The sequence below is a fragment of the Bufo gargarizans genome, chromosome 2 (genome assembly GCF_014858855.1).
Source record: "Bufo gargarizans isolate SCDJY-AF-19 chromosome 2, ASM1485885v1, whole genome shotgun sequence".
Classification (NCBI taxonomy): Eukaryota; Metazoa; Chordata; class Amphibia; order Anura; family Bufonidae; genus Bufo; species Bufo gargarizans.
Window position 1 is genome coordinate 65,215,472 of NC_058081.1, and position 27,859 is coordinate 65,243,330.

General features: G+C 45.7%; 1 protein-coding gene across 2 annotated transcripts; it reads left to right on the forward strand.

The window, feature by feature from the left end:
- The first annotated feature begins 511 nt into the window (after positions 1–511).
- Positions 512–24,845, forward strand: MCOLN1 (mucolipin TRP cation channel 1). 2 transcript variants are annotated; one of them, XM_044282997.1, is made up of 14 exons: positions 512–736; positions 12,315–12,511; positions 14,334–14,501; positions 16,184–16,334; positions 16,419–16,485; positions 17,897–17,993; positions 18,121–18,220; positions 18,473–18,582; positions 18,664–18,813; positions 20,023–20,124; positions 21,218–21,340; positions 21,426–21,632; positions 21,721–21,854; positions 24,146–24,845. In XM_044282997.1, the coding sequence occupies exons 1-14, from the start codon at positions 670–672 to the stop codon at positions 24,180–24,182; spliced, it is 1,710 nt and encodes a 569-aa protein (XP_044138932.1). In that variant the 5' UTR covers positions 512–669; the 3' UTR covers positions 24,183–24,845. The 2 variants fall into 2 exon arrangements, with proteins under 2 accessions (XP_044138932.1, XP_044138933.1); XM_044282998.1 differs by having other exon boundaries at positions 18,476–18,582.
- Positions 24,846–27,859: the final 3,014 nt, after the last annotated feature.

A 27,859-nucleotide genomic window follows, 5' to 3' on the forward strand; every position in this document is an offset into this window, starting at 1 on the left:
TCCCTGGCCACTACTACGCCCCTGGTAGGTACCTTTGAACTGGACATCTGAGGAAAGGTTCAGAACAATCTGCTGGGCTGAACTTATTACACTGCGGATAATGAACAAAGGAAAGAAGCCTAATAAAAATGATTGCAGCATAAGAATGTGAGGGATCACATAGGGCACCATTAACAGGTTAATGACAATTTAAGGGATTACATTCCTCAACCTTGTCAACCCCTTATCAGCTTCGCCCATGATAACCTCTCCATGAGTAACCTGCCAGAGCTCATATATGCATATTCATGTCAACCTCAGGTTATAACGGGCGTGCTGTGTAGACCCAACCAGTTCGCTGACGCTCACTTCTTTTTTCCCGCCCTGCGGCAAGAGAACGGGATGGGCGTGGCCTTCTTCCCAATAATAACACGCCCAGTCACGGGAAAGTTGTGCGCTACGCTGCCCTGTCATAACGTCATTTCCGCCCATACAAAGCGCTGTGGTGTTGAAGTGGGCGGAGTCTGCGTTGCCATTGTCTTGGTCACGTGATCAACACTGAGTAGGTCAGCTGGTAGAGCGCTGGACAGAGGTAGAGCTGATGGGACGGCGGCTGAGCGAGAGCCCGGAGACACAGCGCATCCTCCAGCAGATGAGACAGCAGAGCCCGCTCACCCGAGGGACTGAGACATGATGGGCTCATTGCGCAGGAGCCGCAGCCTCAGTGACAACCCCAAGCCTGGACTGGCAGTAGCAGGTAGTGTTGTGTGGCTGCTTCCTCCCTGTACTCTCTCTGTGGTGTGTGTGTGTGTATATATATAATATATATCTATCTGTACATCAAGAGGGGGGTCACATACTTAAAGTACAAGAAACAAAAAACTCCTAACAGACTGGTCAGAGGGGGACTGTGCACAGATGCAGCAGAGCTGAGTTTGTCGCTTGTGTTGTATTGCACCCCAGATTCTTATAAATGACCTGTAGTGCTGCCAGCCTGAACTATTGGGGTCAAACCCCCCTGTATGACCACCATGTGCCATATGGTAGTGCGCAGTCCCTATAGGTCCATTATACTTTGCTGTAGGGACTCTGGCTTCATGCAGCCACCATTGGTAGTCGTCCAGTATGGCTGGGTCTCAATACCGGAAAGGAAAGCGCAGGTGTGAAAGTAGCCCGGCATGTTTGGATGACTTATAAATAACGTGTACGTTTTGGCTGGTAGTTGGTGGCCACTGGTTCTGATTTTATTTTTGGTCGCCCATCTTCAGCGCTGTGCAGTATATGGCGTCCGGGCTCCGGTTGTAGAGATTCTCCACGCGAAGCGGCGCTTCCTTAGGACATGGCAAGAAGGGGCAAATATGTGGATTTTGCAGCATGCATTGAAGGGCGGAAACCATCAGCAAGCTGTTTATTCGGCCCAGATACTGTAAGCAGCAGGTTGTCCCGGGTCCAGGCTCTGCTGAGACAGTGAATTCCTTCCTCTCTTCCTTGGGAGGCTTTGGTTATCTCTCTTTGTCCAGGTCACGTCCTGTAATGCTGAGGAGTGCATTATATCTCTGGTTTCAGATCAGCCTGCTAATGTTTCAAGATTAACCCCATGAGGACCACGCACCAGGGGGGTTATGCCATAGAACCGGATAATAAGACCGAACCCTCCAGAACAGCGCTTACGCTGAGAACTGTTCAGCTGCTGGTCGGCTCTTAGAGACCTGGCAGCACTAACAGGATAATGTGAGACTGTGCAGGGACACCCCCCCCCCCCCCCCCAAAAAAAAAAAATCGGTAACACCATTACCGACACATCAAACAGTCATAAGAATAGATGCTCCCTAATTATTACATGCAGAATATAAGCAGTTACTGAAACAGAAACCTCAGGAGAGGTGAGGGGTCTTCTTTAAAAACCCAAAGTTTGTGCCCAGGGTGGATAAAAATATTTTTTTACTTATTTAAATCGTATTTTTTTATTTTTATATAAAATGCTTTTTGAGGAAAATATATTACCATCCAAAGGTTATTCCATCATGAAATAAAGATTTGTTTTTTAATTATGTAGAATAAGACTGTATATGTTTAATTTATTTGGTAAATAAATTCCATTAATCCATTCACAAGGTCATGCTCTTCCAGAGGTTTTTGTAAGATTATTGGGCAGTTTCTCTGCCTACAAGATATTATCACAGATGCTTGGTTTACTTTTGCAGTTTTCAAAACTGAATTTGACTCAGCAGAGATCACATGCCCCTTCTTCACAGCAAAAATGTTATAACATGAACAGAGTTGAGAAAAATAACTTCTACAAACCTATGACTGCAGAATCAAACTAATATGAAAAGTTATTCTAAAAATCTTAATCTACTCGCATATTATAAGTTATACCAGCAAGAATTAGTCTTTATGTAGAAAACTATGATTTAAAGGGAACCTGTCACCAGGATTTTTTGCATGGAGCTGGGGACATGGGCTGCTAGATGGCCACTAGCACATCTGCAATACCCAGTCCCCATAGCTCTGTGTGCTTTTATTGTGCTAAAAAAACGTTTTGATCGATATGCAAATGAACCTGATGTGTCCTGTATCCGGAGATGAGTCCAGCGGAAAGGAGCCCAGCACCGCCCCGCGTCCTCCGAATCTCCTCCTTGCTGGCTGACGTCACAGAGCTGGAGCGCCGAAATCTCGTGATGCGCGAGCTAGCGCATGCGTAGTTCGTTCCCTGTGCTGATGCCAGTACAGGGAATGAACATGATGCCGACACTGCGCATGCGCTAGCTCGCGCATCGCGAGATTTCGGCGCTCCAGCTCTGTGACGCCAGCAAGGAGGAGATTCGGAGGACGCGGGGCGGTGCTGGGCTCCTTTCCACTGGACTCATCTCCGGATACAGGCCACATATCGGGTTCATTTGCATATCGATCAAAACGTTTTTTAACACAATAAAAGCACACAGAGCTATGGGGACTGCGTATTGCAGATGTGCTAGTGGCCATCTAGCAGCCCATGTCCCCAGCTCCATGCAAAAAATCCTGGTGACAGGTTCCCTTTAAATCGAGCCTTACGGACTAGTGATTTAAATCAAATCCACCCTGTTTGAGCCAGTTAAGAATATTCCCATTTTTGAAGTGGCTTTTATGTGGAATAATCTCCTGGATTAGGGACACCCAACTCCTTTACACTCCTTGCACTCTGCATCCCATGATGATGGCACGTGTCTGTATGTCTTGAAGGAGCACGAGACAGGCTTGAAGTGTCTGTTGTCAGACATCGCCCGGGGTATACTGCTGTCCGTGGGAACGAAGCCGGATCCGCTGACTATTAACCTCTTCTGGACCAGGCCAAATATGTCAACCCTTTCCTGCCCCCCCCCCCTCCTCTCTTTGTCCATCACTTCCATTTTTCTGTTGCCGTACAAGGACTTTAAAAAAAAAATATATATTTATTTTTTGTCGGACAAGTTGTACGTTTTGTATCTCTAAAGGGTTAAGGGCCCCGGAGTCAGTTACCTAATTTCAGCTACTGCAGGCAGGTGTCAGCTCTATATGTATCCAGCAGACATGAATTCAGAAATTGGCACTGGCTTTTTATTTTTTTATTTTTTTTTCTCCCAAATTATGTACTGCATGCGGTTTTAACCCCTATAATACCCCCCCCCCCCCTCCTCCACCCAATGCCTGAATCCCTTGTATACATTATACTTACCTACTCCCTGTCACCTGCGTCACTCAGGATCCCTGCACAGCCACCACTGCATCTCCCCATTGCTTCGAACATCTGGCAGTGGGGGGGGGGGGCACCCAATAGGGGGGTGCGACGGGGATGAGCCTCCGTAGCATCGCAGGTGACGCTAGAGTCTCGTCCCTGTCATGGCCTGCTATCGGATGTAGGGATCGACCGATTATCGGATTTACCGATATTATCGGCCGATATTCAGGATTTTGAACGTTATCGGTATCGGCATTTATTTTGCCGATATTCCGATAACGTCCTGGGAACACAGATCGCGCTGCTGACAGCGCTCTCCGTGTTCCCTCAGCAGCAGCACAGGGGAGAAGGAGCAGTGTCTCCTCCCCCTGTGCTGCTGCTGCCGCTCCAGCCAATGGGAGGACAGGGGACAAGAGGAGGGGAGGAGCTATGGCCACTGCGCCACCAATGAAGCTTAATCTCACATTAATTCATATACAGGAGGCGGGAGCTGCAGTATCACATAGCCGGCTCCCGGCCTCTATGAGCTGTAGCTGCGATCTGCGGTAGTTAACTCCTCAGGTGCCGCGGATCGCAGCTACTGCTCATAGAGGTGGGGAGCCAGCTATGTGATCCTGCAGTCAGCTCCCGCCTCCTGTATATGAATAAATTAGAGATTAAGCTTCATTGGTGGCGCAGTGCGCCCCCCCAAGCCCCCCAGTATCAGACATTGGTGGCGCAGTGCGCCCCCCCCTCCCCCCCAATATTAGGCATTGGTGGCGCAGTGCGCCGCCCCCCCCCCCCAGTATTAAGCATTGGTGGCGCAGTGCGCCCCCCCCTCCCCCCAGTATTAAACAGTGGTGCCCCCCCCCCCCACCCCAGTCGCAGTGCGCCCCCCACAGGATTCCCTCTCCCCTGCTCCTCCGATCGGAGCCCCAGCAGTGTAATGCTGGGGCTCCGATCGGTTACCATGGCAGCCAGGACGCTATTGAAGCCCTGGCTGTCATGGTAAGCTCCATGCTGCTGTGTGCACAAAGCACAGGGCAGCAGGGACAGTGTGAGCTCCTATTCACCCTGATAGATCTCTATCAGGGTGAATAGGACAAGGGTTCTAGTCCCTAAGGGGGCTAAAAGTTAGTTAAAAAAAAAAAAAAAAGTAATAAAAATAAAAACACCAAAATATTAAATATAAATGAAAAAGAAAGATTTACAAAAAAATTAAAATACACATTAACAATAAACATTAATTTTCAGCAGATTTGTGGGAATTTTAATTTCCCAGAAAATTCCCAGCATATCGGTATAAATTATCGGCTATCGGCCTGAAAGTTCACAAATTATCGGTATCGGCCCTAAAAAATCAATATCGGTCGATCCCTAATCGGATGCTCCCCCCACCCCCCGTCGGATATTTTGATTCAAACGATGGGGAGATGCAGCGGTGGCCGTGCAGGGATCTGGAGTGACGCAGGTGCTGAGGAGTAGGTAAGTATCATGTATACGAGGGGCCCGGGCATTGGAGGCAATTTTTTTTTTTTTTTTTTTTTTTTTTATGCACCAGCCCTGTGTGTTTTTATTTTTTTTTCTCTCTCTCTCCGTAAAAGCACCAGCTTCAGATGCTAGCTTGAAGGCCTATGGGGAAATATGAAACGCAGGACACACGTTTTTCCTATTCCTGGTGTTTTTGTTCCTCAGTCTGTCACCTTCTCTATAGGGGAAAATGGCATGGAGAAAAAACTAGTAGTAAGACAGTATGGCAGAAAAAACACCGCAAAAAAACTCTGCGAAAACTGCAGGTCGCAAAAAACAAGGCGTTTATTAAGGCTACTTTTTTTTTTTTTTTTTTACTCTTACAAAGTGGATGTGTGTAATGAGCAGATTTGACTTGTTGGCCACTCCTAATCATGTAAGGTATCCTCAGGATAGGCCATCAATATCTGATCAGGGGTCCGCCACCCCTGCCGATCAGCTGCTTGAACAGAGACTTCCTGATGATTACACTGCACCTCATATTGGAGGTGCTGGTTAATGATGCGTACTCGTTCCATTCACTTGAATGGGGCGAGTACTCTTAATTACACTATGCTGCCTCCCCTTCAAGCAGCTGATCGGTGGGGGTGCTGGGTGTTGGACTTCCACTAATAAGACATTAAGGACCTATCCTTAGGCTAGGTCATCAATATATTGCTGCACGATTCCTTTACGCTTTATACTGGAACATGGACTCCAGTGCAGGGGAACCACCAGGCTGCTACCTCCTGGGGCAGTCTCTGTTCAGTAGACTGCTTGACTCATGAGGGTCAGGAGAAACCAGTGCAAAACACCAAGGGACAAGCCGATGTAAGGGCATGCAGGGTTTGTACAATCCAGAGTCAGTCTGAACGTCAGGCCAGGCAGCTCAGGATCTGTACAGCGATCAGGCAGAGGACAAGTCGGGCACCTTTTCAGGAGACTAAACTACTGGAACCTATTGCTCAGGCACCCTCCTTGTGGGAGAAGATGTCCTAAAGCGATCCTAAAAATCACAGAGGAACAGTTACCTGGTTCCTTCCTTTATCTTTTTAGCTGCATAGTCCTAAGTTCTCAATCCCTTCTGTCTTCCAAGATGGCCGCACTGCTTCCCCGACTGTCTGATGCACACCGTACACTGGTAGTCAGACACTTCCTGTTTCCCTTGGTTTGGGCAACGCTGAATGTGCGTCTAAACTGAAATCCCTAGCAGCTTGGAGGTGAGGTGCTGCAGATTTCTGTTTTCATTTCTTCTGGAAAACTTGTGTAAATGAAAATAAATGTAGCGGGCTCGTTGGCCCCCCCATTCCACCCCCCGTATAAGGAAATGTTGAGGGTGGAGTAGCGATGCCACTTGTGACTCTTTTTTTCATATATATTTTTTATTTTATTTTTTTGTACACCATAAAAATGGTGTGCACCCTTTGTGATGTAATGTATTGCTATCCTGCCATATCAAGACCTCTAGCTGTACAGTTGAGATGTCTTCAGTAATGATGAAGAGGGAACTGTACTTACTCTGTCCCAGCCTATACTGCAAAGCTGACGAGTATGCTACGGAATTCAGAAGGCAAAGTTTATATAAAAGCTTGTTTAAGTACTATCCTATTCTAATGATACAGTTCCCTTTTGGCTCTGTCTTTTATAGAGCACCCGTCAGACCACCCTTTGATTTTGTTGGCACTTGTCAAAAAGTCCTTATACCCTGCAAGGACTACAGTTTTTGTGTTGGTAAATCCATAGTTTCTATGAAGGGCAGTACCAATCTCAAGAGCCGAGGAGCCAGTGCTTCTGGGAATGTGGCATTGGTGTCCTGCCACGGCACAGGGGCTGCGTTTCTGATCAGCAGGAGGGTCATTTCTCCACCACCTGAAAGGATCATTGGTCATGCATCTGCGCTGCCGCTCTATGGGGCTGGCGGCGATTGCCCAGCGCTAGTACTCTGCTGTCCCGGGCAGTCCCATAGAATGAAGCACCATACATATATGCATCTCAGTCGCCGATCAGACACATCACTTCTTCGCGGGCCAATCCACTCAAGAGGTTTTCCAGCTTTCTGGATGGGGAGGTCTGACTCTTGGCACCCTTCGTCGCTCGTGCGAGTGTTGCAGCCTTCTCAATGTCTCCATCTCTCTGCTTAACGCACAGCATATTTTTCACTACTGCGAGCGTCGGTGCCTTCTCAAACAACCGATCTGCCGGGGGTCCCAGGTGTCAGACCCTCATCGATCAGATTCTGATGGCCTTCCCACCACAGTGCTACCTCAGTGTGAAAATGGCCAAGCATTTACTTGGCATGACTGTAACCCCTGGGGAGCAGATGGTGGCAGGTTTATGGTAATGAGGGATGATTACCTGTAATTACAGCGTGCAGCATGGTAATGAGGTGACAACGTGCCGTCATCCCTGTAGCACTAGATTCCTTCTGCCTCCTTCCCAGTGACTGGTCTATGTGCTATGAACGTCGGGTGGAACCAGTTCTGAATATACAATGGGATGGGAGTGATGAATCCCGTCTGTCACTGAGCTGTGGTCACATCCTTCCCTCTTCTGGATGACACCGGAGATCTACAGGTAGATCTGTACCAGAGGGCACCTTCCCTGTCCTTCCCAAAGGTCATATTTACCTTTCTGCAAAGTGACATAAAGGTGTTGTCCCACAAAAATATTCTACATTTTTTTTCAAACCAGCTCCTGGTTCTAAATATTTGTCATTGAATGTAATTTAAAAATCTAGTATAGCCAGTGAGTTATTCACTGAAATCTATCTGCATAGCGCCACCTGCTGTTTGTCCCTTTCTGTCCTCCTGACTGGATAGGTCATCAGTATCTGGTCAGTGGGGACCTCGGACGATCAGCTGTTTGAGAAGGCTGTGAGCGCCGCGGCCTTCTCCTCGCTCACAAAGCACAGCGCCATCCATTTGATAGTGGCTGTGCTTGGTATTGCGCCCAATGGTGTCACACAAAAATCTGTTTTTCAGTGCAACACCACTGGCTATCGTTACAAATGTCCTTGTGTAGACCTACCCTTAGCCATGTGACTGATGAACGTGATGTCACTTGACCTAGGGAAAGCTGAGAGAAGGCCGCGGCGCTACGGTGAGCACCAGTGCCTTCTCAAACAGCTGATCAGTGGGATCACCACTGATCGGGTACTGATGACCTATCTAGCGGATAGGTCATCAGTATATAAATCTGGGGAAAATGCCACCAGCTGCAGCAGAAAGGACACATCCCCGGTAGTGCACGCCTCCCTCAGCTGTCAGCTTGAAATAAATCTAGCAGAGCAATGAATGGGCAGATCTCTAAGTCCATGCGAGGTACATGGCTGGTTCTAAGTTTGTTAGAAAGAGGTTGTCATGTCCTATGTGAGATCTGATTTTTTACATCACTCAGTCGTTTCAGACCCTTCTACACGTGCAGATAATTGGCTGAACAAGCATTCATAACAGTGCTCGTTCCCAGTCGTTGCCCTATGTAAAAATGGCAGCGACAAGCAATCAACCATTTATCGCCTGAAAATCATTGTCAGCAGCAACTGGCAAAGCAACGTGCTCCCCACAATGCTCTTAGCCGGACGCTATAGTCACCCGGACATCCTCTTCTCACTTCCTCCTTTTTTAACTTTTTTTTTTTTTATGGGTAAGGTGGTTTTGTATTCGTAGACTATCCGCAGCTGTAATGAATGAGGGACTACTAACAGTCTTCAGAATACCATTGCTGTACGGTCTTCGCTAGGCTTCCAGCAGTATAATTCAACTGTGGATAGATAATCGGTATCTGATTGGTGGGGTCCGACGCACTGGACCCCCGTTGATCAGCTGTTTGAGAAGGCAGCGGTGCTATGGCCTTCTCGCAGCTTTCCCTAGGTCATGTGATGTCACGTAGAATAGAAGTGGATGGGGCTGAACTGCGATACAACTGATCAGCGGGGGTCCTGGATATAAATGACCGATCCGAAGGGTTGGGTTTGGGAGAAATGCTGCAGCACTCGATGTCTTCAATACAATTCACAATTTATTCACCAAGTATGTGACGCTCAAACTACAATGAGTCTTTTTCAAGCAGAGGATAGGTCATTGGTATAAAAATCTCGGGAAAACTCTTAGTGATAATGAGATGACTCTGCTCACCATGTTCCAGTTTATATAGCAAAGCTGAAAAGTCGGCTTCGGAAAGCAGGAAATTTCAACCTATTTGTGCTCTGACCATTGTAAAGACTATAAGTTTATATGTGCTAGTCATATCAAATATTAAAGGGGTTATCGGAGACAAAAAAATGCCCCTCACATTGAAAATACTTACCTGGCTCCCTGCATCGCTCCTGTTCCCTGCACCGCCGCAGCTGCTTCTCCCCGTATGCGGATGAAAAAACGTCTGGGGGGGGGGGGGAGCCAATGGGAGGCGGTGACTGAGATGGGCCTCCCTATCATCGAGGGTGACGCTAGGGAGGCTCGTCGCCTCCTGCTGTTGGCTGACAGCTGATATTTTCAGTGGCGGTGCGGGGGCCAGGAGCGACGCAGGGAGCCAGGTAAGTATATTCATTGTGAGGGGCCCAGCAAAAGGGGGATAACCCCTTTTTAAAATGGGTATTTTTGTAGTACATGTCATGTGGTTCATGTGTCATTTTGATTTTCTGCATGATTTAGATTGTGGTTTTCCCTTTTTATACTTCATTCATACTCTTTCTAGAGTAATTCATTCTTGGGGTCCATTTACACGTCCGTGTGTTTTACGGATCCGCGGATCCGCAAAACACGGACATCGGCGATGTGCGTTCCGCATTTTGCAGAACGCACATCGCCGGCACTTAATAGAAAAAAACTATTCTTGTCCGCAATTGCAGACAAGAATAGGACATGTTCTATTTTTTTCGGGAACGGAATTGCGGACCCGGCATTGCAGATACGCGATTCCGGATCCGGGCAGCAGTTCGTGCTGCCCCATAGAAATAAATGGGTCCGCAATTCCATTCCGCAAAATGCGGAACGAAATTGTGGACGTGTGAATGGACCCCGAGTGTGGCTTTGCTGTGATTTCCGGTTCTTCTCTAATATGACCAAGCAGGCTGTGGGGTTGTCTTCTCTCTCAGCCTGAGTTTTCACATATATACGGTAGTTCCACTTCGTAGATCCCATAGTTTATTAATCTGTCATCTGAAATTAATCTATTTGTGCTTATTTTGCTCCATAAATTTTCCGCTCATTCAAACTGCTGATCGTGTCCTGAAAGACCCGTGTCAAAGGAGCATTGTTCTGTACTGACCCACTTCTGGCACGTTCTCTAGTCTGGCTCTCCCACGCCTTGTTTGCCTATACTGTGTCTCTGACTGACTGTATTACTGCTGCGATCAGGTTGTTCATCGTATGTATGACAGCAGGAAAGGTGTGGACATCCATCTAATGGTCCTACCACCAGAGAAGTTACCCTAGAACCTATTAATAAGCACGTTCAGCTTCTGAGTACATTGGGGGAGATGTACTAATTAAAATGTGCCAAAAAACTGGTGAATATACTTTACACCACATTTATTGCTTAGAGATAGATATCTATATTTATTTATTTATTTATTTTTGACTTGTCTGAGAATGGGGTGTGGCTTATTGGGACAGAGGCGTGTTCTACCAGAAAGTCATGTGACTTATCGGGTTCTGCAGGAATTAAGAAAAAAAAATTAATGAAAATACTTAACTATTACTGTATTCATATATTCCCAAATACTTTTCATTAGTTATAATGGCCTTTTGTCTGGGGAGAAATTATCAGGGGAAACGAAACCTGTCCTAATTACACAAGAGGACAAGTTACCTCACAGCACTGAGCTAAAGAGCTACCTCATCCTCCTCTCTGCTCTGCTTGTCATTATCCTGAATACAGATAAGACCTTCAGCTGAATCTTTGTGGGGCTGGAGTTCATGAGGAGACATGAAGTACAGAGAGGAGGGACAGGACAGACTGGTAATGTGGGGCTGTGGTAATGGAGACTGCATACAAGTGCTGCTGCTCATATCCACATCCCCACCTCCTCGCTGTACTTCATGTCTCCTCATGAACTGCTTTACTACAGAGATTCAGCTGAAGATCTTATCTGTATTCATAATCCCTGATGAGCAGAGAGGAGGATGAAGCAGCTCTTTATCTCTGTGTTGTCAAGTAAATTGTCCTGCTGTGTCATTAGGACAGGTTTTGTGTTTACTAATAGGACAGCGGCCATTTTGTTTCCACAGATGATTGCTCCCTAGACAAAATGAGCCGTTATGAAAAACTAAAAGTATTTGGGAATATATTTATAATAAAGTATTTTCATTTTCTTAATTCCTTGAGATCCCCCTTTAAGTACAAAAAAAGAAAGTTCCAACATTGTGATGCAACTAGGTAAACTTCGATTGGACAGTCTAAGCCTGGGTTCACATTACATGCAAGACTTTTTAAAATGAAAAAAGCAACTCTAAATAGTTCTTATTTAGAAAAAAATCAGCTTACATTTTATGTGTACAGCTCCTATGCAGACTACGTGTTACCATAGTAACAGACTACAAACAAACCCCGAGCTGTCAGATCCGGTAGCTCTACTCCTTTCAATCTGCCCCCTACTTCTTGCTAACCGACTAATCGTAGGTTAGTGTGAATTATAGGACTGCTGGAAGGTGACTGCAGAATCTGACTACACGGAGGTTGTGTGTAGTCTGTTACCATGGAGATGCATAGAGACTACAGGTATCAATTGGACCTTTTGTAATCAATTTTTTTTTCTTAGCTAATTTTTATTTAATTGATTATGATTTGGGATTAAATAGAAAAGTGTGTGTATGTATGTGTGTGTGTATATATATGTGTATATATATATATATATATATATATATATATATATATATATATATATATATATATATATATAATACTGTGAAGCTTCTGTGTCACACGCTGGAGAGAAGTTTGTCCTGACCCTTTTTATTTAAGGGAATTCTGTAAAATTTGTCATTTCTGCATAGAAAATGTAGAAACTTTCCATTTACCGTCCATTGCATCTGTGGTGCTGTGTGGACATGAATTTCTACAAGCATGCAGGCCTATGTACCACATAGTCACCATGGCATCTCATGTATGTTCATGTTCGTTAAGATGTTCTCACCGGTTTAATGTTTTGTAGCCGAGCGCCAGCGCCTCCTGTCAACATCGCCCTGCTATGGCACAAGGTTGTGTGAAGGGTTCAGCCCGGAGGAGATGCAGCTTCGGAGGAGGCTGAAGTATTTCTTCATGAGCCCCTGTGACAAGTACAGAGCCAAGGGGAGGAAGCCTTACAAGTTGGCCCTGCAGCTAATAAAGATCATGTTGGTCACTGTGCAGGTACCTCAAATTCAGCTTTATTTCATTACTACCCAGTACTCATTTAGGAGAAATGACCCATCATCTTATGAGTGTCAGTCACCTTATCGAGGGCGTGCACTGCTTGGGGTAAGCTGATAACCCTGGTGGATGCACCCAGGCTGCTTGAGTAGATATGGAACATGTTATCGCCCTGGGATCAGGGAGACCTGTGCTCTGCATTGTATATGATAATACAAGAATAGTGGCTCGCCCATTGACCAGTGGATCACTGAGTGCTGAGAATTGTGCTTGGAGGGCTCACAGTATGCTCAAGACTGAGTACCCCCCCCCCCCCCCCCCCCCCCCGCCACTATGCCCGAACCGGCAACACTGAGCATACTTACCTGGTTCCTGGTCTCCTCCCGAATTGCTCCACAGCCATCTTCGCATCTCCCCTGCCTACAGAAAACAACATCTGGGGCAGGGGTGCAGGCCATGGCGGTGACCTGCGTTGGGGATCAGGTAAGTATGCTCGGTGTCGCCGGTCGAGGCATTGAAGAGGGGGGTGGTATTCAGTCTTGGATTACCCTTTTAAAAACTGAAAGATACAAGGTTTGTATAATGGCCTCTACGTGGTCTATTTAAAATAAGTGTAATACAAGCAGAATAAAGATATACAAAAAAGGATGAAGCAGACAATTATGTTTAGGAGTAAGACTACTTTCACAACAGCGTTTTTTGCTGGATGCGTCATGGATTAGAAAAAAAGCTTCTGTCATAATGCAACCACCTGCATCCATTATGAACGCATCCAATTGTATTATGTCTTCTATGGCCATGACAGATCCGTCATGAACACCATTGAAAGTCAATGGGGTTCAGATCCGTTTTCTATTGTGTCCGAAATTGGATCAGTCTTGCTCCACATCCCAGAACGCACTCAAACGCTGCTTACTGCACTTTTGTGTGCGTCATGGGAACGCAACCAAATGGAACGGAATGCATTCTGGTGAACTCGTTCCCTTCACTTTTTGTGAACTCTCTTAAAGGCTTTCCGTCATAGAATTCCATTATAGGAACCCATATTGGGAATTACCACAGAACCCGAACTTCAAAACAGCGAGTCCGTCCCTGTTTATGGGTAAAAGTGTTTTTCCCCTACGCCCATGACAGCACCCTTGAGAGACCTCCTCCATCCAGGACAGGAATGGGGGATCATCCTCAGGTAGACCTTTTCGCAACCAAGCAAAACACAAAATGCTGTCTCTTTTCACTAAATCCAAGAGACTTTCCGTTCGGGATAGACACTTTCTCTCTTCCTTGGCTGGATCAGCTTCTGTATGCCTTTCCTCCTATAAGACCTCTCCTGAGGGTATTGCAGAAGCCGAGGCAGGAACAGACGAGGCTTGTTCTAATTGCACGTTTCTGGGCGAGAAGAACCTTGTTCACTTGGCTGAAGAAACTGTCAGATCCATGGATTCTTCCGGACAGGCGGGATCTCTTGTTTCAGGGGCCTGTCTTTCATCCGGAGGTAAAGAACCTTCCTCTGGCAGCCTGGTATTTGAAGGGGAAATCTTTAGAACATATTGGCCTATCTCCACCCTTTTTATCTTGTAGTTAGGACGTAACCTCCACCATTTACCTTAGAGTCTGGAAGACTTTCTTGAGGTTCACTAGGACCCCAGTTGATCCTTTTAGCCATCCTCCTATGCCTAAGGTCCTGGATTTCCTTCAAGAAGGTCTTAATAAAAACCTTAGACTTGGGCCTGGAGAGGTGACTATTCACCTTTTGTATCTATGAATATGATAAGACATGGCTGCCGCCGGTCCACATCCCTCATAACTGTCCTGTCTCTTGCAGCTCATCATGTTTGGTCTCAGTAATCAGATGGTTGTGCAGTTTAAGGAGGAGAACACGGTGGCGTTTAAGCATCTCTTCCTGAAGGATTACACGGACGATTTGGATAAGACCTTCGCTGTCTACACTCAGAGAGACGTCTACGAGCACCTCTTCTATGCGGTAGAGCAGGTGAGGCGGTGTCCTTATTGTCAACATAAGTGTCAGCACTGACTAAGCGAGGGATCGGCAGTCTTCACCACTCCAGCTGTCGGGAAACTACAACTCCCAGAATCCTCCTCTCACTTGTGTGGGAGTTAAGAGAACATCCGAGTAAGTTTACATGATGAGAGTTGTAGTTTCACAACACCTGGAGTGCGGAAAGTGCTGACCCTCTGGTCCAGGATTTGAGCTCATCCCCTTTCAAGTAACTGGGCCTGAACTGGTGATTTGTTGGCTGTGTGAGCCTGGCCTTGTGTGTCATGTGAGTTCCCTGACAGAAAGCAGAGTAGGGCTCTTGGGTAGTTACAGCCCCTTCTCCCCTCTAGTAGAAATGTATATTCTCCCCCACTCCTCCAGTAGTCAAAGCCTACAGCACTAGAGGGCGCTCACTCTTTCCATGAACGGGGTCGGCATTCTCTGGCTGTTTTGAAACTACCACTCTCAGCGTGCTCCATTCATAACTACGGAAGTTTCAAGGATAGCCAACCAAGTGTGCATGCTAGGAGTCGTAGTTTGACCACATATGGAGTGCCGGAGATTGCTAATTTCTACCATAGGGAATATTAGTAGTTGAGGTAATCCTGCATGTCCTTCCTCACATAGGTCTTCAGTCAAAGAGATTGTCATGTACTATGTGATGTCTGATTTTAATTTTTTACATAAGTCATGGGATAACCCCTTTAAACACTGCTAATAACAAAACGGCACCACATTTTCTTCGTGCCATAGCTACTACCACCCCGTACATGGGACCGCATACTAAACTGACCGGTTTCCTTGAAGGGAACCGGTCAGCTGGTTTTACTTCGCCAAATCACTGATCCATGTCACTTTACTTTTTTCTGCTTTCTGTATGTGTCCTTTATGTGTGAAGATAGGAGCAGTTTGATTAAAACATGCATTTTATGACCCACAAACACAGTATGTCAGAGGTGGACTTGTGTTCTGGTGCATGGACAGACTGGCATTGTGCATATTAAAGGGGTTCTCTCACTTCAGCAAATGGCATTTATCATGTAGATAAAGTTAATACAAGCCACTTACTAATGTATTGTGATTGTCCATATTGCCTCCTTTGCTGGCCTGGTTCATTTAGCCATCACATTATATACTGCTTGTTTCCATGGTTACGGCCACCCTGTAATCCAGCAGCGGTGGTCGTGCTTGCACACTATAGGAAACCATTAATACAAGCAGTGTATAATGTGACGGAAAAATGAATCCAGCCAGAAAAGGAGGCAATATGGGTAATAACAATACATTAGTAAGTGCCCGGTATTAACTTTTTCTCTACATGATAAATGCCATTTGCTGACGTGAGACAACCCCTTTAAGCTAAGGTAAGTACATCCAGCTTCACTGCGCATGTGCCAGAACAAGGAAACAAGGCACAGAATTCTGGCTTTGTGACCGGCTATAGATCACTTCAGTCAAGTCAGATTGGGCACGGTGACTCTTGTCCTGCGTGGCTCCTCCTCCCTGACTCCTGAAAGGTCATTTACATACAAAATGCATTTCATAATCAGTCCTGCTCCAGCTATTAAATATCGGGACACCTTCAGAAAGGGGAAGCAGTAATGCAACAAGTGGCGGTTTAGCGGCGATGTAACCAAACCACACCCCTTAACTCCCATTGGCTTTTTGTTTTTCAGTACATCGCTTTACCGAACCAAACCACAGCTCGCTATGCGTACGTACATTCCGCCAACCAGTCAGCGCTCTCAGTGTGCCAGCGTTATTACCGCAAGGGCCACATCGATCCTGCCAACGATACATTCAATATCGATCCCAAAGTTGTCACAGGTAGGAAATATGGTCTGTTTGGCTCCATTTTGGCATATAATCATTTTAGTTATTTAATCATTCTTTCTATGCCATCTCTTCTAGATTGTGTTTACGCCGATCCCTTAGAGACCACTCACCAGTACAGGAATATCGCCATTAAATTTCACAAGTAAGCAGAATGTCACACAAGGGGAAAAAGTTCCCAAATGTTCTGTTTTCACATGTGTGAGGAGGAGCTTAGCCGCCGTCCATCGATTTCTATGAAAGAACCACCAAGCACGGACAGCCGCTGCAGGGAATGTGCACTCACTGCACCCAGGTAGAGCAGAGTTCCTGACATGGCGATTTTCTGCTTTCATTTTTATTTTATTTTTTACTCATTCTCTTGGTCAGTATAATTATGGCGAAACCACATTTATATGGTTTTTCTTGTGTTTTAATACTGAAATAAATCAACTTGTTTGAAAAAATGTTTTTTCATCGCCATATTTTGACCCATATATTTAATTTTTTCAAAGTTACGCCTACGGATCTGTATGAGGGCCCATTATAATTTTTTTTTTTTTTTTTTGTGGGTGATGCCATCTGCAGGCCTGCATTGGGATATACCAGCCATAGGCCTAGAAGCCTAGTACAGGCTGTGGCTTATTACTTTAATGGAACGCCTTTCCCGATCTCAGTCAGGGGGAGGCGTTCCTGCCTGGAGAGCTCATGCTTCCAGTTTTTTTTTGCTTTTCCGACGCCATAGTCACGTTTCTTTGTCCCAGGAAATCAGCCATGTCCCCTCTGCTCCTCCTCACTGTCATATGTCTGACTGTGTGGCAACTGGCTGCAGCAGGAGCCTCCCCCTGTTACCGTGCCTGTAGTAGGTAATGTGGGACTAAACTGGGTGTTTCCATTCCATTGTTAATGAGGCTTATCTGCATGAACACTGGCACTGTCCAATCAGTGCTGACAATGTCAGACTATGTGGTAACATACCCTGTTGACAATGGGAATGGTAATGCCTAGTGGTAAGGATTCAGGGGATATTAGATCTCCTTATGGAGCGCCTGATCGGTGTGAGGAGTCTTATAGGCCAGGCAATGCTCCTCTGCAAATTAGCTCTGCCTCTAATTTCACCAGATGTAAGGCAGCAGTTAATGTTCAACACTTTCAATGGGCCTTGAGACATGACTTGGATAAGCCAGCACCTCATCTGCAGACAGCTGTTTCAGGTCAGAGTACGGGCTTATCTGAGTGAGAGGGCTAGGATTCAGGGGATACTATCTCCTTATGGAGAGGCCCCTCACCCACTTAAGCCAGTACTCTCTGCTCTGCACTGATGAGTGCCAATCCCCCAAAACAGCTGTCTGCAGATGAGATGCTGGCTTATTTAATATCAGTCATGTTTCAAGGCCTGTTAAAAAGGTTGAACATTGACTTTTAGGATAGCTGGCGGCATCAGAAGCGGAGCTGATTTGCATGTTCAGTTGTGAGTTTATTCATATATTTCCAGGTGGATCAACAGAGGAATGACACTACACATCCTATATTTAATCTATTGTTTTTTCTCTTTCTCCCCCCCCCCCCCCCCTCAGATTGATCAACATCACGATACAATTTCAGTTAAAAGCAATTAACATCCAGACCATCATTAATAATGAGATGCCAGACTGTTACACCTTCACCATCGGTGTGAGTATCAGGTCTTGTCGTCACATATGTAGGGGGTTAAATAGCTGTGTTCTTGAGGCAGCTCAGATGCGATCTCCTATATGTTTAGTTATAATTGCCCTTTTTTTGTCCTTTGTCTCTGATACAGATCATATTTGACAACCAAGCGCACAGTGGGAGAGTAAAAATACAACTGGACAACGATGCCACCATTAAAGAGTGCAAGGATCCGAGTGTATTTGGAAGAGGTGAGCACCTTGTGCTAACCGCTCTGCAAACATGGATCTCAAGGATAACCCAGCTGCCTATTCTTATTTTGTGTTCACACGTAAATGTGAGCCTTCTTTCCCTTGATAAGCTGTGTAGTCCGGAGTGCAGGCGGAGATCTTGAAATGCACGATTAACTCCTGCTCGCACAAGCTCGCTTTGATTTCCTAGTTGTCATTCCATACTGTTCAGCTCTACCTAGTGCTGGTATTTTTATGTGCCATCTCTCCCAGCAGGTGACAACTACTCTCGGGTGGCATTTGACATCTTGGTGATGATCTCCTGCGTCCTCTCCTTCATTCTATGTGGGAGATCCATCATACGAGGCCTGAGGCTGCAGAGTGTAGGTTCTGTGTTGGGTGGTGCTACTCGGACTGTGGCTGGTTGCAATACGCTAATATGGTGTCTCCTTCTCTGTCTACAGGAGTTTGCTACGTTTGTACAGACTCGCCACTCCTTGGTTGTATCCTTGTCTGACCGGCTGGAGTTCATAAATGGTTGGTACCTGCTGCTCATCATTAGTGACATCCTCACTCTGTCAGGGACGGTCATGAAGATTGGGATTGAATCCAAGGTACCAATCCTGTCACCCTATTGCTGCTCTCCAGGACATTCACCTATAACCCAGGCACAACGTCTTGTAGTTCTAGCTCGAATGACTGTAATGATACATTTCACCTTGGGGATCTGTTGATTTTTATTTTATTTTTTTCTGGAGAGACGTACTCTTAATCCACATGCAAATGATCAGTTAAGTGCACAGAGGGTGGACCCAAGCCACTCATTGCACCCTTGCTTCTCCTGCTTTTTCTGCCAACCCTTCCCTAACCTTGGTTCACAGGACCAGGCGAGATGCTTATGCAAAAACTTGGCCTTGTCAATCAAGGAGATGGAGGTGCTGGCACAGGAAGGCGGAGGAACAACTGTGCACAAAGTGTCTTGGGTCCTCCCTCGGTGCACTTAACTGCTCGTGTGCATATGGATTAAGAATGAAGCAACGGGTCTCTAAGTGAAAGGTATTACATGTTCAGCTGAGCTAGCCATACAAGACACAGTGCCTGATTTAATAGGGATTGTCCTGGTGACACTCCCTTTAAATCTTCTCAGAAAGTCATTAAAGGTGTAGTTTACTGTTGATGGCCTATTGACTAATGACTGTCTCAGGCACCGCACCCCCACCAATCTGCTGTTTCAGAGTTGTGTCAGAACTCCACGGCTCTATCCATTGTGTAGTGTTACTGCGACGCTACTCCAGTGAGGGCTTCCTTCAGCAGAGCTGCTATTTTTGAGTAGATCTGCAGGGTGGCAGACCCCCATGATGGCTTATCCTGAGAATAGGCAGTCACTAGTCAAATCCATGAATATCAATTTAAGAAGTTATCCAATTGTAGTATTTCCACTTGCAAATTCTTCCCACAATGCTGGCTTGCGGTCACTTATATTGCCTATTAGTGCGCCAAATAGTGCATCTGTCTGTGAACATCAGGTGGATGGGGCAGTAGGAAGTGTAGGCTGGTGTTCGTTTTTTATTTTTTATGACTGATATTAGCAGAAAATCTTTAAATGCTCACTTGAGGTTTAGTGACCCTTCAAAAGATGCTCTGGGTTCCTGTGAAAGGTATCAAGGATAAAAAATGGTCTTTCTAATGCCACCTATATGTGGCTACCCTCCAGCCTTATAGTGTTGAGTTGAGCTGACCTGTGTAGACTTCCTAGTGAATCTTAAGTCTTGTTACATTTAGTCCCTCACATCAATTCTGTGTTCTGTCATCCCTTGTTCTAGACGTTTGCCAGTTACGATGTCTGCAGCATTCTACTGGGAACCTCAACCTTACTGGTTTGGGTTGGAGTTATCCGGTACCTTAGCTTCTTTCAGAAATATAATGTGAGTATTTATGGGTACTGAACTTTGTGCGCGTTTAATCTGTTCTGGCAGTGATCCTCAACTCATCTGACTTTCATTACTTATACATGACCTAATTAGGGGTTGTGGTGAGTGCAGACATCACTGGTATCTCATGATACTTCACAAGAAAGTCTCTATTGTTGGGAGGTATCTTTCTGCCCATCGGTGACTGGAGGAGGGGGCGGGATCAGGGTCACTAGTGGGGTGACAGGAGGAGGGGGCGGGATCAGGGTCACTAGTGGGGTGACAGGAGGAGAGGGCAGGATCAGGGTCACTAGTGGGGTGACTGGACGAGGGGGCGGGATCAGGGTCACTAGTGGGGTGACTGGAGGGGGGGGCGGGATCAGGGTCACTAGTGGGGTGACTGGAGGGGGGGGAGGGGAGCAGGGTCACAAGAGGTGAAGACAGTTACAAGTAATGCTTCAATCTCAGCAACAGCAATTGGAGATTTTTTTCACTGAGGATCATGAAAATCAAGGTGAGATTTTATCACATGCTTTATTACAGAAGCGTCTGAATAATTCCGGAGTACGGGAGCTCGGGGATGCCATGTGCCTCTATGCAGGCTGTGCTATGTTCATGAGGGTTCTTCGTAATTATATATTTTGTGGTAGAATGGGAAGAATGGTCTTGGATAAGATTCTACTGGGCATGGTGTAGCTGCAGAGATGACTATAATAAGCTACTAAACCACTCCACACGTTAACCGTACAAATCCATCCCTGCCATAGAATGCGGCAACATAGGAGTAGGGGGGAGCAGGGTCACCGGGGAGCAGTCACATGCGGCTGTAAGGAGCTTTGCTATTAGTCATTTCAGGCACAGGCAGCATCACTGCGCTGCCTGTGCCGTTCACACGCTCACTGCGCTGATGTGGGGAATGTGGGTCACTGCATGGGCCGCATGACACAGCTTCGTGGGCCGGATTTGGCCCGTGGGCCGTAGGTTGGGCATCACTACCCTAAGGAATGCGATCTTGTATCTCCATTTGTTGCAATGAGAGATCTGGCTTAGAAATGCCAACATTACTCTTACCTCTTCTGTCAAGTCCTGATGATTTCTTGTCTTGCAGATTCTCATAGTCACACTCCGAGTGGCTCTTCCCAACGTCATCCGTTTCTGTTGCTGTGCGGCAGTGATTTATCTGGGATACTGCTTCTGTGGCTGGATTGTGCTGGGACCTTATCATGTCAAGGTGAGGGAATTCACCCTTCATTGAAATTACATTGTCTTCACAGAATACCCTCAGGTCAGTAGTAACATTGTGACCTTCCTTCTAGTTTCGCTCCCTCTCGATGGTGTCTGAATGCCTCTTCTCCCTTATAAATGGCGACGACATGTTTGTCACCTTCTCGGAGATGCAGAACAGCAGTTACCTGGTTTGGATGTTCAGCCAACTCTACCTATATACCTTCATCAGTCTTTTTATCTACATGGTCCTCAGTCTTTTTATTGCCTTGATCACAGGAGCTTACGAGACCATCAAGGTAACAGTTTGGGGGTAATCCATGACCAATGGCTAGTTACCAGTCTTGCCCTATGTGTCTTGACACTGATTTCTTCTGTGCCCCTCAGTTTCAGAATGCAGGAGAAGATAATGTATCTGCGCTCAATCAATACATAGCTGAGTGCAAGGACAGCCCCAACTCGGGCAAATTCCGCACTGCGAACTCCACCAACTGTTCTATGCTCTGCTGCTGTGCCGAACAGTGAGTATTATCCATTAACCCTTTAAAAGGGTGCTATGGATCTTCATGCTGCCAGCACCCATCTACTGAATAGGAGTCACTTGACCCCCATCCTGTGTGGCTTTTTCAATTCACCTTTTAGAGCTCATGCACATGAACGTATTTTCTTTTCGCGTCCGTTGCGTTTTTTGCGGAACCACTCATTTCAATAGGTCCGCATGCATTCCGTTCCGCAAAAAAAAAAAAAATTGTCCTATTATTGTCTGCATTATGGACAAGGATAGTACTGTTCTTTTAGGGGCCAGCTGTTCCGTTCTGCAAAATGCTGAATGCACACTGACGTCATCCGTATTTTTTGCAGACCGCAAAATGCATGCGGTCGTGTGCATGAGCCCTTAATGGGAGTTGCGCCGTATTCCTTGACTTCTATTGACGTGAATTGTGAGAGCCATGCAAATACATGACTACTTCTCAAATTACACTCCAACCTATGTTGCAACTGACACTAAGGCCCCTTTCACACGGGTGAGAATTCCGCGCGGGTGCAATGCGTGAGGTGAACACATTGCACCCGCACTGAATCCTGGACCCATTCACTTCAATGGGGCTGTTCAGATGAGCGGTGATTTTCACGCATCACTTGCGCGTTGAGTGAAAATCGCAGCATGCTCTATATTAGGACATCATCCCAAACTCCCTCCTCCTTCAGACGTCAGCCAAAAATCCCTCCCCCATCAGCCCTCAGCCCAAACTCCATCAAGTGTCCGCTCTCAGCCGTCATGGGTCAGACATCAGTTGTCATCCCTCAGCCAAAACTCCATCAGACATCAGGTGTTATCCATCAGCCAAAACTCCATCAGCAGTCAGTCGTCAGGGGTCAGATGTTAGACATCGGGTGTCAGACATTGGTTGTCTGGGGAGGGGACGGACGGGGTCCGGCACTGCCGGACCTTTTCTTCATGCAACCAAGCCTGGAGGGGAGGAGCGTATCATTAATCATATCTCCTTGTATTACAGGTATTTTACTTTACTCATGGCTCAGGTACATTTTGTGGGGGGTCTCGATCTCTTAAAGGGCCAGGGACCTGTCATAAAGTTCTGTCCCATAAACTTTTATGAAATGGCGTCCATGTCCCTGGCCCTTTAAAAGACCGAGACCCCCCCCCCACCCTGAGTCCCACCATACACAAAATGTACCTGAGCCATGAGTAAAGTAAATACCTGTAATACAAGGAGAGACACTAAGGCGGCGGCTGCTGTGATCGCTGTGTAGTGGATCCATGCATCTAAGTGCTTTGCCCAAGCATAAAGATCCGTCTGAAATCCTGGGGACTTAATGATGCGCCCCTCCCCTCCAGGCTTGGTTGCATGAAGAAAAGGTCCGGCAGTAGTACACGTGACATTATGCTTTGTGCCGCCCCCTCCCCAGACAACCAGTGTTTAACACCTGACCCCTGGCGGCTGACTGGAGTTTTGGCTGGCGGCTGACTGGAGTTTTGGCTGGCGGCTGACTGGAGTTTTGGCTGGCGGCTGACTGGAGTTTTGGCTGGCGGCTGACTGGAGGTCTGGCTGGCGGCTGACTGGAGGTCTGGCTGGCGGCTGACTGGAGGTCTGGCTGGCGGCTGACTGGAGGTCTGGCTGGCGGCTGACTGGAGGTCTGGCTGGCGGCTGACTGGAGGTCTGGCTGGCGGCTGACTGGAGGTCTGGCTGGCGGCTGACTGGAGGTCTGGCGGCTGACTGGAGTTCTGGCTGGCGGCTGACTGGAGTCTGGCTGGCGGCTGACTGGAGGTCTGGCTGGCGGCTGACTGGAGGTCTGGCTGGCGGCTGACTGGAGGTCTGGCTGGCGGCTGACTGGAGGTCTGGCTGGCGGCTGACTGGAGGTCTGGCTGGCGGCTGACTGGAGGTCTGACTGAGTCACTATGCAGCTTTGAATGTCTTTGGGTGCAGGTTCTTGTGATATTTCTATGATCCCTGTTGTACCTTCTCTGTAGCCGCCTTCTGGGCCAAATATGTGACTTAATTTGGTCACATTGCCTATGTGCCTCTGAGCCCCATTGAAGTGGAATGGCCTGGGCTGCAATACAAAGCATAGTCGCTGTACAATGTACAGCACTGTGCTTGGTATGCTGCGGGGAAGGTGCAGCATGACTTTTTTGGAACTCCACCGATCTGATACTGGTGACCTAGCATGTGGATAGCTCATCAATTCTGCTCACCTGGAAATTCATACATTAATCTCCATTGTGATTGGAATGTATGTTACATGATCTTTTATGGCGCACACTTTTACATGCTTCTAACCTTTCTTCTAGAGCTCAAGATGAAGATGTGCAAGTGAATATAAATTGAAGGTACATTGCTCTTATAAGAAGGATGAAGGATTCCTCCATATTGGCCTTTTAATTCCGTTTTAAGGACTTTGATTTTTAAAGCGTTTTGTTCATATTTTAAATGACTCCGCCAAAGCCTTAAACCATAGAGTGGAAACATGGCATCCAGGAGGCCTCCATTAGAATTAAGCTAAATCTGTAGGCACTGGACATTTTATGGAGTTCTACATTATAAGTTATTAGTTTATATTATAATTCAGTATATTCGAGGGTTAAGCTAAAGAGATGTGTAATAATATACTAATGGGGGTGTTGGAACAGGAGAAAGGACTCAGGATGCAAAGTCGAAGAAAACGCAAGTATCAAGCGACCAAACGCACAACTGGACACTTGACAATTATCTGCAGCCAATTAGTTGTTGAGGTGACACTGTCTTAATTTAATATTTTTTTTTTTTACTTGTACTGTATGGGAATACAGCAGACAATCTCCTTTACGTCTTTTAAATGGCAGATTGGTAAAAGTCTAAGACCGGCAGTGGTGGAACAGCTACAGAAAAAGCTTGAGCGCTCTTATGTCCACCAGATCTGGAGAATCATGAGAGAATCCTACCATTTATTGAGCTGTCTAATGTCATGTGTCGTCTTGAATTTTTAATAAAAAATATATTGAATATGAAAAACTTTGGTCTCTAGTAAAGGTTCTGCTTCTAGACTATGGACCAGTCTTGATGTTCTCTGGTGGCCAAGTACATTTTGAGATGTGTATGGCCACCAATCCTGCTGTGTGTGTGTGTTTTTATTTTTATGGACTGCCTCTTTAACACTTTATATAACCCCAGGTTAGATGCTGTCTGTAGGTGTCTTCAGACCATGCTGGGTTTATATGAGCCACACGTTGTACCGTGTGCAACACTGATGAATTTGGTGCAGCTCATACTGGTCTCCTCTAGTATTTTGAGGTCAACTCGGGACCGTAAAGACTTGAGCTACAACTAGGACATCTGCTTTCAGACACTCTTGTGATCCTCTAAGAAAGTCCTGATAGTTTGTGTTTCTTTAGTCAAATCTTCCGGATTTGCCTCCAGCTAAGGGTTGAGCACATGATCTTTCTTAATGAAAAAAAAGTATAAAAGAAGAATGTGATTGTATTTTACTGCACTAAGAGTTACTCCATATCTTAGCACAATGTTTGATTCTTATAGCTTGGGGTCAACCAGCATCTATGTCCTAATAACATGTTCCTAGTATGGAGAACTCTTGTACTGTACAGCGTGTCCCCCACCATTACAATCAATCAATGTTTGTTTGTGAGCGAATTAAAAAGAAAATAAAAAATCACGAGCTAAAGAAGTAGGTTTAAGCAACAAGACACATCTGTTAGACATCTATACTTGTGGTGATGAATCTCTCTGAAGGGCCTAATGGTTGCATAAGTACCCACTGTGCTGCTCCATGAATTCCTGACTAGTAGAGGCAGCGTAAAGGCCCCTGTAAACTTCTCACTGGAGCAGACGGTTGTCGGGAAGGAAGCGTTTTTTTCCTGGCAATCACCTGCTTGTCAGTGGAGGAGACTTGCATGCAGAGATCTCCTCCACATCTTACTCCACCTTTCATTTTCCAAAAGACCTCTGAAAAATGAACAGTGGAATCTGATGGGTTGCTATGTTGTAGAAATGTAAAAAAACAAAAACAAGACAGGCTTCATTTTAATTAGCAGGATAAAGCCTAAAAGGCAGTATGCCTGGTTTAATAGGGTTTATCCTGCTGACAGCTGGTCTACAAGTCCTGCTTTAGGCTACATGCACACGAACGTTGTTTGTTTCTGTGTTGTTTGGTGTGTGTGTGTGTGTGTGTGTGTGTGTGTGTTTTTTTTTTTTTTTTGGCGGGTAGTATTCATTTTATTGGGTCTTCAAAAAAAATGCAGATAGCACACTCTGTGCTGTCCGCTTCAGTATGTCCGTTCCGTAGGAAACATTTCCTATTCTTGTCCGTTTTAGGCTTTTTTTTTTTTTTTTTTTTTTTTTTTGCGTGGACCGCAAAACACATACGGTCATGTGCATGTAGCCCTAGTCTGCAGGATGACTAATAGCTGCTGGGGACAGGTCCGCTCTCCTAATAGACCCAATGGCCTCTTTCACACGGTCAGTATTTGATCAGCATTTTTGTCAGTAATTGTAAGCCAAAACCAGGAGTGAGTCCAAAACAGATATACCTTTTCTCTGTAGGTGCCACTTCTGGTTTTGGTTTACGATACGGACTGTGTGAAATGGGCCATAGTCACAGCAATGATTGGGGCAGATTTACTAAGGCTATAGATGGCACCAGATTTATTACAGGGCTCAGGCTGGATGATGAATGTGGAGCAGGGATAGACCCTTTTCTCGTACTCTTTACCGGCTATTGGTTGGCTCCATTTGAGACAGAATTTTACAGCAGAAATGGGGCGCAATTTTGGCATAACATTTTGAATCTTAGTCCACGCTCCTAAGATCAAATAAATGTAGCCGAAATAGCTGGTAAAACATCTACCTAGTAATACAATCTGCCTTAAAAATCAGTTGGGGAGATTTATCAAAACTGGTGTAAAGTAGAACTGGTTTAGTTGCCCCCAAGCAACCAGATTCCACCTTTCATTTTCCAAAGGAGCAGTGAGAAATGAAAGGTGGAATCTGATTGGTTGCTACGGGCGTCTAAGCCAATCAGATTCAATCTCTCATTTCTCACTGCTCCTTTGGAAAATGAAAGGTGGAATCTGGTTGCCTGGGGCAACTAAACCAGTTCTACTTTACACCAGTTTTGGTAAATCTCCCCCAGTGAGTATATTCGATGGAATACTATAGAGCCACAAGATCCTACAAATATACAGAAGTAAATGTTATATACAGTTCCGATAGGTCAAAGAATTTGATAATCCTGCCCTGACGCCGGATAAAAGGACTTTAAGGATATGTTGTCCCTTTTTAACCACTTTAACCCCGCTAGCTGAAACCCCCTTAATGACCAGGCCACTTTTTACACTTCTGCACTACACTACTTTCACCGTTTATTGCTCGGTCATGCAACTTACCACCCAAATGAATTTTACCTCCTTTTCTTCTCACTAATAGAGCTTTCATTTGGTGGTATTTTATTGCTGCTGACATTTTTACTTTTTTTGTTTATTAATCGAAATTTGATTTTTTTTGCAAAAAATGACATTTTTCACTTTCAGTTGTAAAATTTTGCAAAAAAAATGACATCCATATATCAATTTTTCACTAAATTTATTGTTCTACATGTCTTTGATAAAAAAAAATGTTTGGGTAAAAAAATGGTTTGGGTAAAAGTTATAGCGTTTACAAACTATGGTACAAAAATGTGAATTTCCGCTTTTTGAAGCAGCTCTGACTTTTTTTTTTTTTTCCCCTTACAAAGTCTCATATTCCACTAACTTGTGACAAAAAATAAAAACTTCTTCCATGAACTCACTATGCCCATCACAAAATACCTTGGGGTGTCTTCTTTCCAAAATGGGGTCACTTGTGGGGTAGGTATACTGCCCTGGCATTCTAGGGGCCCAAATGTGTGAGAAGAAGTTTGCAATCAAAATCTGTAAAAAATGACCGGTGAAATCCGAAAGGTGCACTTTGGAATGTGTGCCCCTTTGCCCACCTAGGCTGCAAAAAAGTGTCACACATGTGGTATCGCCGTACTC